The sequence below is a fragment of the Phacochoerus africanus genome, chromosome 9 (assembly GCF_016906955.1).
Source record: "Phacochoerus africanus isolate WHEZ1 chromosome 9, ROS_Pafr_v1, whole genome shotgun sequence".
Taxonomy (NCBI): Eukaryota; Metazoa; Chordata; class Mammalia; order Artiodactyla; family Suidae; genus Phacochoerus; species Phacochoerus africanus.
In genome coordinates, this window is record NC_062552.1 from 65,530,977 (window position 1) to 65,544,293 (window position 13,317).

Sequence of the window (13,317 nt, forward strand, 5' to 3'; positions counted from 1 at the left end):
AATTAGTATATCTTTACCAATGATAACTCTTCGCCCCCATAGATGAAAAATATCACGTTACCCCAGTTGTCCCCACTTCCTGACACCACTCACTGCATAATTGGCTTCCACGTCAGCCCTCTTTAGACATGGCTGAAGGCTAATGGGCTTCTACAGGTTGTTGTCTGTCCCCACTTCCTCCTTTCTCCACTGTTCTCCGTCTCCCTTCCACTCTCCCCTCCTTTTCCCTCCTCCTTCAGGTCCTGATATCAGGTCCTTGCCTCTTCAGCCCTCTTAATATGTTCTTTTGAGTTTTTTTCTTTTTACCACTTCTTGTAGTATTTGTTGATTTTTTTTAAGTTATTCATATAGATAAAATGTTTATCCATTTGCTTAATGCCTTTTAAAATATAATACATAAGCAGGCCCATAAAGTATTTTTTCCTTTAAAATAAAGTTTCCTTGACTTATGCTGGCTACATTGATTAACTATTTAAATTGATCCTAACTCCTAAACTGTAGTGAAAGATCACTTTTTTCTGAAACTTTTAAATCATCCATAAAAGCCATAATTAAATGTCATTTAAGGCATACTACAAACTATCTCTGAATCTATTCATAAGATAAGAAATTTATCAGTTGGATTTCATTAACTTTATTATGATCTGGCCACTAAGTGGTTTATAACACTTTTTTTTTTTTGGCTTTTTTAGGGCTGCACCCACGGCAGATGGAGGTTCCCAGGCTAGGGGTCGAATCGGAGCTACAGTTGCCAGCCTACACTACAGCCACAGCAATGCCAGATCCGAGCCATGTCTGTGACCTACACCACAGCTCACGGCAACACCAGATCCTTAACCCACTGAGCAAGGCCAGGGATCAAACCCACAACCTCATGGTTCCTAGTTGGATTTGTTTCCACTGCGCCACAATGGGAACTCCAGTGGTTTATAACACTTTTGAACCTTCTTCAAAGGTATGATGTTCACTTAAGGGCCTCGGTTTAGGTTAAGAATCCATAAGCAAAAATTTCAAAAAGGGATTTCTTATAAAAATGAAGAAAACTTCAAAGAACAGTTTTCTTCTTCTTTGTCATCATTCATATCGCTCTAAATTGGAAATATTAGCATTTACACAAATATTTAAATGTGATTTTGATAATGTGTGAACTCCCCATTTTTCGTAAATGTTCTATTGTTATAACACTTCCTAGGAAGCAGCACTGTTCCTACTCACTTATATTTTTTATTTCTAGTGAAAACTCAGATGCAACAGGGATTAATCTCTATAGCTGCCCGCACTGTTATTACACATCTGGTAAATCACTTGGGCCATTATCCGATGAGCGGTGGTCCTGCTATGTTAACAAGTCAGGTGTGTGAAAATCACGACAATCATTACAGTGAAAGCACTGAACTTTCTCCTGAACTCTTTGAGAGTCCAAATATCCAGTTCTTTGTGTTGAACAATACGACCTTAGTGTCCTGTATCCAGATCAGATCAGAAGAGAGTATACCTGGAGGAGGTTTATCTGCTGGCCTTGCATCAGCCAATTCAAATGTCAGAATCATAGTACGTGATCTTTCTGGAAAATATTCATGGGATTCTGCCATCCTGTATGGACCACCTCTTGTAAGTGGTTTGTCAGAACCTACATCTCTCATACTTTCATTGTCTCACCAAGAGAAGCTGGAAGAGCCTCCTGTATCTAGTGAATGCTTAGAAGATGTAACAGTTAAAGATGGGCTTTCTCTCCAGTTTAAAAGAAGATTTAGAGAAACTGTACCAACTTGGGACACAATAAGAGATGAAGAAGATGTTCTTGACGAGCTTTTGCAGTATTTAGGTGTAACTAGTCCTGAATGCTTACAGAGAACTGGAATCTCACTTAATATTCCTGCTCCACAACCTGTGTGCATTTCTGAAAAACAGGAAAATGACGTTATTAACGCTATCCTTAAGCAGCATACAGAGGAAAAAGAATTTGTTGAGAAACACTTTAATGACTTGAATATGAAAGCTGTGGAGCAAGATGAACCAACACCTCAGAAACCTCAGTCAGCATTTTATTATTGCAGATTGCTTCTTAGTATATTGGGAATGAATTCCTGGGACAAAAGGTAAGAATAAAAGAGAGTTTGTTTGTTTTTTTAATATATTATTAGTCTTATCTTATGATCAACATTTTAGTCTCTGTTCTTTCTCAGTAAATTTTACCCACCAATTAGTTCTTTGACCAGGAGGCACTTTTGCTTGTTTTGAGGCCATTGAGTCATAATCAAATTTCTAGGGAATAAAAAGCTAACTTAATGCTGTAAATTAACTTTAACATTTTCATAATGACTCGAACTATCTGACTTAAAACTCATAGCTTATGTAGCTGAAAAAAATTCATATTCTTTCCAATCTTCATAAGCTATTAAGAGAAACTTTCTTCTAATAACACTTGTGTCACCAAATATGTGAGTTTTTTCAGCAATACTTGGACTTAGCATAGACAAGAGGTGGGGCTCAAATCTTAAGACTGCCCCCTCCTCAGATATCAATTGTGAGTCTGGGCCACCTGTACTTCTAAGCAACTGGCTATAAATCAGGGGTTCCGAAAATTCCTTCCCTTGGATTTGATACGTATCATGACTCATAAAACGTTTACTTACTTTTATCAGTTTATTATAAAGGATAGTTAGAGAATACTAATGAATAGCCAGATGAAGAGGTATATAGCATAAAGTCTGGAAGGATTCCAAGTTATGGGAACTTCTGTCCCTGTGGAGCTGGTATATGCCACCCTCCCAGCACATTGAATGTGTTTACTAACCTGGAAGCTCTCTGAATCCCATGATTTAGGGATTTTTATGGAGGTTTTATCACATAGGCATGATTGAGTATTGGCTCAATCTTCAGCCTCTCTCCCTCCCTGGAGGTTGGGCTGAAAGTTTCAAGCTTCTAATCATGATTTGCTCTTTTCTGGGGATGAGGCCCCATCCTGGAGTTATCCAGGAGCCACCAGGAGTCACCTTATTAGAACAAAAGAAGTTCCTTTTACCTAGGAAATTCTGAAGTTTTTAGGAGGTCCTGTCACCTCCAGCACTTAGGAATTTAGAAAGGTTTTAGGACCTGTGAGTTAGGAACAGGGGACGTAGTCCACATGTATATTTCTTATTATTTTTAAGCCTAACTTTTTTTTTTTTTCAGACAAACAGTAGTATGATTATTTCTTATTTGTATCAAAGAAATTAACCCAGGATTTAGCATCAAATCAAGAGAAGAATCTGGATTTCATTTTTTAAATTTAATTAATTAATTAATTTATTTATTTATTTTTAGGGCTCCATGTGCAGCATATGGATGTTACCAGGCTAGGGGTGGAATCAGAGCTGCAGCTGCTGGCCTACATCACAGCCACAGCAACAACAGATCCAAGCCATGTCTATGACCTACACCACAGCTCACAGCAACTCTGGATCCTCAACCTGCTGAGTGGGGCCAGGGATTGAACCCATGTGCTCATGCATACTAGTAAAGTTCATTACCGCTGTGCCACAATGGGAACTCCCATGATTTCGTTTTTTTAAATTTTGTTTTCTTTTATGCATATTGTAAAACCTCATTAAAAGCTTGCAGTACACACACAAAGTTTTGAAGTAAGTTAAGGAGAAGTTAAATGAAAGGGCACAAGACTTAACTGAGAAGATACAGGTTAGAGTCACTTGAATTTTGAGCCTTGGGCTACAGTTAGCAAATTGAGGAAATAAGTCCAGCCTCACATAATGGTGAGAGTTAGCTTACATAATATAAAAAAATATTAAAATTGTACAGTAGTATAAAGCATTATTATATATTTTTTAAATTTCTATGATACTAAAAGCTGTAGGCAAGTAGAATAAGCATTATTTAGTGTATTGTTTTTATTCAATTTGTAGTAGGATGGGAGCTCAGTGAAGCATTGAAATGGAATTCTACTTGCTTACCTAGTGTTTTATAATCTAATTTGATTTTAAACCCTTCTTATTAGAAGGGAATATCCTCTGCCTTATGGGAAAGCTATATTATATCAGGAACACAGTTTGCATTATGGTATGTCCAAATACAGGTATTTGCCACTCATATAAATTCATTCTACTCTCTTTTGCTATAGAATGGCCCATATATACAGTCTCTTGAGAAAAACTAAAGATGGGAAGCTGTATTGTACCACGGCAAGCACTGATTTCATGAATATAATCGTACATATTTATATTCACCTCTTGTATAATGAATTTGATAAAGTTTATACACTGTTTTGTAGTGTAAATACACTTAATGTAAAACAAGGAAGAAGCAATTTCTATCTGGATGACACATCCTTACTTGGTAATGATTTAGATTTTTATGAATATTTTATTTCTCACAAGGAAGAATTTTCTCACCTTTTTTTTTTTTTGGTCTTTTTGTCTTTTTAGGGCCTTACCCGTGGCATTTGGAGATTCTCAGGCTAGGTGTCCAGTTGAAGCTTTAGCTGCTGGCCTATTCCAGAGCCACAGCAATGCAGTATCCCAGCCACATCTGACCTACACCACAGCTTAAGGCAGCCCGGATCCTCAACCCACTGAGTGAGGCTGGGGATTGAACCTGCGTCTTCATGGATGTTCACTAACCTCTGAATCATGACGGGAATTCCTCGCACATGTTTTAATGAAAGTCTTCAGAAGGAACCTACAAGTATTTTTATCCATTTTTCTGGATATGATTTTGGGAAACTCACAGCATCTGGTAGGGAAAAATTAAAGTGGCCAGTAGATAAAGATCCACTAGCAAAAATATGTGAGGGCCTGGGTAGAAATAATGACATACATTCTTGACATTTTTTTTAGGGTCTGTTCTCCTTTGTGTTAGAAGCATGAAAAGGCAAGAAAAGTGTAAGAGTTGCATGAGTAGAGTATTTCCGGGACTGTCATGTCATTCACTGCAAAGGTGATGAAAATGTTTATAAATCTCTCTATTTAGGAGGAGCTTTCATCTCCTGAAGAAAAATGAAAAACTGCTTAGAGAACTTAGGAACTTGGACTCAAGACAGTGGTAAGTTGTTTGGGAAATTTTCAAGTTTATATCTGGCAACTGTCAGCTATTTGTCTGTTCTCATGCGAATAATATTGCTGTTGAATTATAACTTATCTGAGCAGAAACTGTATTTCATTTATATATACCTTAGAAATAATAAGCATTTTGATAAGAATGTAGGGCTACATTTAAATGTTTGGTATCTTTGGATTGTTTATATCTTTTTTTATAAATTTCAGAATCATTTGCATTGAAGAAATCTGATCAAACCTGTAAAATGTCCTTTAGTTTTCCCATACGTAGACATTAATAAGTATACCCTTTTTGATTAGTCAAGGAGGCCCCAAGTGAAATGACTGGTGACTACAAGGTAGTACCTACAAAAACATTAATGGAACAAAGAAGATGGATATAGTTTATTATATTGCTGTAAATCTGATTTCTTTTAAAGCCCCTGGATATATACCCATTTATATGTGAGTTTTGGTGTGTAAAACCTTGTTATATCATTCTTTAATAGTCTCTAGGTTTATGATGTATCTGGATGAGATTTCCTGGGAAACTTTAATTGGTTTTAAACATTTTATAGGTGTCTCATTTTATAGTTGTTTAGGTATGTAATCATTTGCTGCAAATAATCTCCTTTTGAAAAGTTGTGTCTGTTTTTGCTTGTAGCATGTTTTATTGCACTGACCAGAATTGCACTACAGTGTTAAATAATTATAAGAGTGGTCATCCTTGTCATTTCTGGTTTTGATGGAAATAACTCTTCTGTTTCATCCTTAAATAAAATATCGGTTGTTAGTTTGAAATAGATCATTTTTATCATGCTGAGAAAGTAGCCTACTTTTTAGGAGTTTTTGTAATGAAAGGATGTTAAGTGTTATCACAGTTTTCTTCAGCATCTGCTCAGGTTTTTATATATTTCTTAATATTCAGATTCTGCTTTCTTAACTAACTGATGTTTATTAATTAGATTGCTAATAGTAAATAATTCTTACATTTTGGAGATAAACCCTACTGGGTCTTTTGACTTCCTGTGAGTTATACTTACTAGAATTTCATTTTTAGCTGGGGCTGGTCCATCTCTTGGAATATTTTATAGTTACTTTTTTGTCTCTTCTTAAGTTTTTAGAATTAACATTATAGCCAACTAAATAAAAAGAATATTATCTATTCTTTGAAAATTTGGAGAAATTAGAAAAATTAATTCTTTTATTTTGTTTCATTGTTTTTAGTCTTTTCGGATTTTCTTACCTCTTAGGTCAATTTCAGTGTTTTGGATGTTTTTGGTTTTGTTTTTCTTCTCTTCTCTTCTCTTTTCTTTTTCTGTCTTTTCAGGGCTGCACCTGCAGCATATGGAGGGTCCCAGGCTAGGGGTCGAATCAGAGCTACAGCTGCTGGCCTACGCCACAGCCACAGCCACTCCAGATCCAAGCCTCGTCTGTGACGTACACCCCAGCTCAAGGCAATGCCGGATCTTTAACCTGCTGAGTGAGGCCAGGGATTGAACCTGCATCTTCATGGATGCTAGTCAGATTTGTTTCCATGGAGCCACAATGGGAACACCCTTGTTTTTTCTTTTTTTAGCAAAAGTCAATGTCATGGAGATTTCAAAATACTTAATAGAGATTCATACATAATTGTCTATTCTATTCCTTTTTTTCAATCTTGTAGGGCTTTTTACAAAATTAATTTATGTATTCCCATATCATCACTTCGGATTTTTTTTATCCCACCTGTATTGAGATGTAATTGACATATAACTTCTTGAAGGTTTAAGGTTTAAACATAATGATTTGTGTACATTTCCAAATGATTACCGCAATAGTGTTAGTTAGTACATCATCACCTCACTTGGTTACAATTTCTTTTTGTGGCTAAAAACTTTAAAAATCCACTCTCAGCAACTTTCAAATATGCAGTACAGTATGGTTAACTGTAGTGACCATGGTGTACATTACATCCCCAGAACTTACTCATCTGTAGCTGGAAATTTGTATCCTTTTCCCCACTTCACCCACTTTCTGCTGACCAGTCTGTTCTCAGTTTCTGTGAATACAGATTTTTTTTTAGATTTCACATATAAGTGAGAACATGCAGTATTTATCTTTCTCTAACATTTCTCTTAGTATAATGCCCTCAGGGTTTATCCATGTTGTCACAAACGCCAAGGTTTCCTTCTTTTTCATGACTAAATCCCACTGTAAATACCATATTTTCCTAATCCATTCATCTGTCAGTGGACACTTACGTTGTTTCCATACCTTGGCTATTGTAAATGATGCTGCTGTGAACACAGGGTTGCAGATATCTTTTCCTTTGGTTATATTTGCAGAAATGAAATTGCTGGATCATATATAGTGGTTCTATTTTTAGTTTTTTTGAGTAGCCTCCATACCTTTTTGCAGAGACTACACCACTTTACCTTTCCACCACCAGTGCATGAAGGTTCTCTTTTCCTCTCCAATACTTGTTATCACTTGTCTTTTTGGCAATAGTCTTCCTAACAGGTGTGAGGTGGTATTTCTTTGTGGTTTTGATTTTCATTTCTCTGATGATTAGTGATGTGTTGAGCGCTTTTTCATGTACCTTTTGGTCATTTGAATATCTTTTTTGGGAAATGTTTGTTCATGTCCATTGCTCATTGGATTATGCGTTTTGTTTTGTGTTTTTGTCTTCTTAGGGCCACACCCACCAGCATATGGAGGTTCCCAGGCTAGGGGTCCAATTGGAGCAGTAGCTGCCCCAATCGGAGCAATAGCTGCTGGCCTGCATCACAGCCACAGCAACGTGAGATCCAAGCCACGTCTGTGACCAACATCATAGCTCATGGCAACACCAGATCCTTAACCCACTGAGCAAGGCCAGGGACCAAACCCATGTCCTCTTGGATACTGGTTGGGTTTGTTAACCACTGAGTCACAATGGGAACTCCCCTAGATTATGTGTTTATTGCAATTGAGTTGTATGATTTTCTTGTATATTTTGGATACTAACCTCTTATCAGATATGTAGTTTGAAAATATTTTCTTCCATTCTGTAGGCTACCTTTTCATTTTGTTTATTCTTTCTTTTGCTGTGCAGAAGCTCTTTAGTTTTATGTAATCCCACTTGGTTTTGTTTTGCTTTTCTTGCCTGTGCTATGTGTGTTATATCCGTAAAATCATTGACAAGACTAATATCCAGGAGCTTACCCTTTATTTTTCTTCTAGGAGTTCTATGGTTTCAGCCCTTAGATTTAAATTGAGTCTTTAATCCATTTCAAGTTAATTTTTGTGAGTAGTGTAAGGGTCAAGTTTTGATTCTTTTGCATGTCCATTTTTCCCAGTACTACTTATTGAAGAGATTATTTTCTTCATTATCAATTCTTGGCTCCCTTGTAAGTATTAGTTGACGTACGTACATAGTTTACTTCTGGGCTCTCCATTCTGTTCCATTGATCTGTGTGTCCATTTTAATGCCATGGCCATATTGCATTGATTATTATAGTTTTGTAATATAGTTTGAAGTTAGGAAGTGATGCCTTTAGCTGTGTTTTTCTTTCTCAAGATTGCTTTGGCTAATGGGCTGTTTTGTGGTTCCAAATTTTAGGATAGTTTTTTCTCTTTCTGTAAATAATGCCATTGGACTCTTGATAGGGATTGCAATGAATCTTTTGGATATTATGAACATTTTAACAGTATTAATTCTTCCAACCCATGAACATAGGTTATCTTTTTATTTGTTTCCTCTTCTCTGTCTTTCATCAGTGATAGTTTTCATTGTAAGGATTTTTCACTGCCTTGGTTAAATTTTTCCTAAGTTTTTTTTGATGCTATAATAAATGGGATTGTTTTATTTCTTCAGACAATTTATTATTATGTATGGAAAAATACATTTTGTGTGCTGGTTTTGTCACTTGCAACTTTACTGAATTTATTAGTTGTACCTTTTGTGTGTGTGTGAAGTCTTTTGGATTTTCTGTGTATAAGATCATGTCATCTGCAAAGAGAGATAATTTCACTTAAGCTGATAACGGTTTAACTTTGATAGCATAGGGAACCTTTATACTTTTACTTCTTCCCTCACATTTTAGATTATTGGTGTTGCAATTTACATCTTTTTTGTATTATATATTAAATAACAAATTATCGTGATTATGGTTACTTTTAAAACATTTTCAACTTTTAAACTAGATTTACACCATCACAGTGGGCTTTTTTTTTTTTCTTGATGCAAATAATCTTTTCAAATAAACAGTTTCTTATTTATCATATTCTGTTATGTTCTGTTTTATAACTCACTTATTTTATTTCTTGTTTATAAGTTTTGTATTGTTCTTTTCCTTCTAGAATTGGATGTTATTTATCTTAGTTTTATTCTTTACTATTTAGTAATAAAATAGTCTTAGTCTTATGCTCTAAATTTTTTCTGAGTAAAGCTCCTGTCCTTTTTAGTCTCACCTTAAACATCATTTTTTCTGAAAAGCCTTTCCCAAAACTACTGCTAACCCTTTACCCTCCTCCTCAGTCCCTTCTACCCTATGTTTATTTGGATATCCTTCTATATATTCTTACAGACCCCTGTAACACTTCCCTGTCAGTATTTATCACACTGTATTACTATTATTATTTCTTAGATATTCTTATTTTTTCCGAGACAATTATAAAATAAAAACTCTAAGTAGTCTATGAGTCCTCATATCCTAACTTTTCCCCATAATAATTTATCTTTGGTACCAGATGATCAAGTCCTTGAGGGCATGAATCATACCTCTTTTGCTGTCTTGCTCACCATGTGTTCTCAGACCTCTACTGCTCTACTGAAACTATCCTTTTGAAGGTTAGTATCCTGACCATCAAGTCTAAAGTTTTCTCCATCCTTTCCAACATCTTTGACTTATCTAATTTAATTTAATAGGCACTGTAAAAATTTACAGCAGTTTTAGACTTACCAAATAATTGATTGCAAAGTACAGAGCATTCCTACATAACCTCTTCCCCCCTACACAGTTACCCCTATTATTTGTATCTCATGTCAGTGTGGTATGTTTCTTAAAATTGGTGAGCCAATATTGATGTAGCATTATTAACTGAAGTCCATAGTTTATATTAGAATTCACCCTTGGTGTTGTACATTGTATAAGTTTTGACAAATGTATAATGACATGTATTTACCATTATAATATAGAATAGTTTCTGCCCTATATACCCCTTGAGTATTATGTCCCCCTAAAAATTTTAATACTGTTGTTTATTCTCTTTTAAAATGTTCTTCTCCCTTGGCTTCTATAATCATGTTAAAATTCCCTTATTCTAAGGGAAAATTTTCTAAAGGAAAATTTTTATTTTAATCCTTAGTGACCTCCCAATATCTCACCAGACTCTTTAGTCTAGAGCTTAAGCCATACCAGCCAGTGTTGGCTATTCATGGTTTCTATTTATTACCTCATGCTTTTCAACTTCTTGGCTCCTGCTAAATTAGTTATTTCAAGTTTTGTTTTCACTGGTTCATTTTCTGCCTTTACTTTCCCAGCATAGTCATCCCTATAATTGGGATATCTCTCACATCTTCTCAAACCCATTCTTTTCTCTTCATGTACTCATATCTCTCATTTCTCAGTCATGATTTTATGGCTGCTTATTGCAAAATTTTACATACATTCCACTACCATTTCCAAGTAATCATTTCTTTCACAAATCAGATCCTCTTCCTAATTTTCCCAGTTATAGTTAGAAGTACCGTTTTAGTATCACCCAAACTTGGCCATTTCCTTTCCTTTGCCCTTAGTGTCATAATCATTATGTCAGTTCTTTTTCTTATTATCGTTCATCTCTATCTCTTCTTTGCTTTTCCTGCTCCCATTCTCTTGATTCATGTCCTTACTATTTCTTTCTGAGAGTTAAAATCAACTAAGTAGTCTATAGACTCATTCTAATTCTTCACCATCTAGACAGTCTTCACCACTAGAGTAATTTTTCTAAAGTAAAATTTTTATTTTATTCCTTAGTGACTTCCCAGTGCCTACCAGACTCTTTAGTCTTGAATCTGGCCATACTAGTTATCTGGGCGATTTTTGGTTTCTTTACACTATCTTATTTTTTCCTACTTCTTGACTCCTGCTAAACTACTTCCATTCTCTTGTACACCTTGAATATATGGAGGACCTCTTCCTTGAGACGGCATAGATTTTTTTTTTTATACATTACACCAGATGAACCCATGACATTTACTTTGCTTTTTTAAAAGAATTAAATAATGTAAACAAGTTTATTTTTTCTAACACAATGTGTTCAAATAAAAATTCATCCTAATTATGTGACAATAAGGCAACTTTTGGGCTTCTTCTTAAGCCAAGAAACTGAAGCAAATCTGATTATACCTATCTGTAGGACTAGGGAGGAAAAAATAAAAAGTTACTTTCTTTATAATCTTATCTCTCCAGACTATAGAACCTTTGATTTCTTTGACTAGGTTAACAAATTCATATTCCTCGTGGTTGAACCATCAGATTTTTAAATTTCAAATCTCCAAATGATTTGTATTATTATTTTTGTTGCAGAGTGTATACAGGGAATCAGAAGTGCTTATAACAGAATATTTCACTTTGAATTTACCAGTAGTAAGCTCTTAATATTTTGCCATTACTAGGCATATCCTTATAGAATATTTGTGGCTGCAAGTTCATTAAATTCATTTTTTCCTAATCTTTTTACCTCATTCTCTACTGTGGTATGTATTAATCTAATGGCAATGAATATACCAAACATTTTAACAGAAATAGTTGATAACTAGAAAAATAAGAAATGGTGAAAAATTAAAATTTTACATAAAAGAGCAGCTAACGTTTACTTTTACAAATTTAAAAAAGGACATAGATAATATAAAGGTGATTTCTCTTTTATTTTTGCATTTTAAAGATTTGTTTTCTTATTTTTCGTATATGGCATATTTATTTCTCTTTTTTTAATAAATCTTGGTCTGTGAGTTCTAGTTGATAGCCCTTTCTCTAGGAAATCGAGAACACTGAGAAAGTCCCCTTTCTGCCATGATCAGAATTTATGCATACTAGATCATACTTCCAAGTTAAATTCTCACAGCTTTATTGAGATTTATTCACATAAAATTCATTCATTTAAAGGGTATGTCTTTTTAGTATATTCATAGACAGCTATCACAGCAATTTAATTTTAGAATATTTCCTTCAAAAAGAAACCTCATACCCATTACCAGTCAACAAACAATATGTGGTCTTTTGTGGCAAGCTTCTTAACACAGTGTTTTCAGAATTCATCCATGTAGCAGCTTGTATCAGCACTTCATTTCTTTTTATTCCTGAATAATATTCCATGATTTGATCATATGTTTTGTTTATTCATTCTTCATTTGACGGACATTGGGGTTTCACTTTTCGACTGTTCGGAACAGTGCTGCTGTGAACATTCATGTAGTTTTTTTAATGGATATTTTATAATTTTGTAAACATTTTAACAAGATTTTTATAGTTTAAACCTTATGTTTAGATCTATATTGCTTTTTGATTTAATTTTTATATATATGGTATGAGGTGAGAATCCAACTTCATTCTCTTGCACTGGAGATCTACAGCTGCCCTAACACCATTTGTGGAAAAGACTACTTTCCCCTTTATTTTGGTACTGTTGCAAAAAGCAATTAATGATAAATATAAAAGTTTATGTCAGAACCCAAGTTTCTTTTCCATATAGATCTATGTGTCTCTCCTGTGGTAGTACTACAGTGTATTAATTGCTGTATTTTTGTAGCAGAACATTTATATTTAGTAGATGTATAATTTATGAGTAAATAAATTTATGAGTAAATATGGGGTTTAGGGCACCACATACTAGGTGGGAAATAGGAAAACATTCTCTCTCTTTTTTTTTTTAATGGCCACACCTGCAGCATATGGAAATTCCCAGGCCACAGATTGAATCCTAGCTATAGCTCTGGCAGTGCCAGATCCTTAAGTCTTTGGGCCAGTCCGGGGATCAAACCTGTGTCTCAGCAGCAACCCAAGCCTCTACAGTTGGATTCTTAACCCACTACACCCCAGTGAGAACTCCAAACATTGTTTTGTTTTTTTCTTTTTTGGCTGCCCCATGGCATATGGAGTTCCCAGGCCAGGGATCAGATCTGAGTTGCAGTTGCGACCTACACCACAGCTGCGGCAACACTTGATCCTTTAAGCCACTTTGCCAGGCCAGGAATTGAACCTATGTCCTGGCACTGCAGAGGTACCACCAATCCATTGCACCACATTAGCAACTCCTTTTAGCATCATAAAGAACCAATTTT

The 13,317-nt window shown here is 35.1% G+C and overlaps 1 protein-coding gene across 5 annotated transcripts in view; it reads left to right on the forward strand.

Annotated features, from left to right (window-relative positions):
- RALGAPA1 (Ral GTPase activating protein catalytic subunit alpha 1) overlaps positions 1–13,317 on the forward strand; it is a 230,371-nt gene that overhangs the window by 160,169 nt on the left and 56,885 nt on the right. For all 5 annotated transcript variants that reach the window (XM_047797747.1, XM_047797742.1, XM_047797745.1 and 2 more), the window contains 2 exons: positions 1,235–2,099; positions 4,966–5,037. In XM_047797747.1, coding sequence (XP_047653703.1) covers positions 1,235–2,099; positions 4,966–5,037 — 937 coding nt within the window. The remainder of the gene's footprint in view (positions 1–1,234; positions 2,100–4,965; positions 5,038–13,317) is intronic.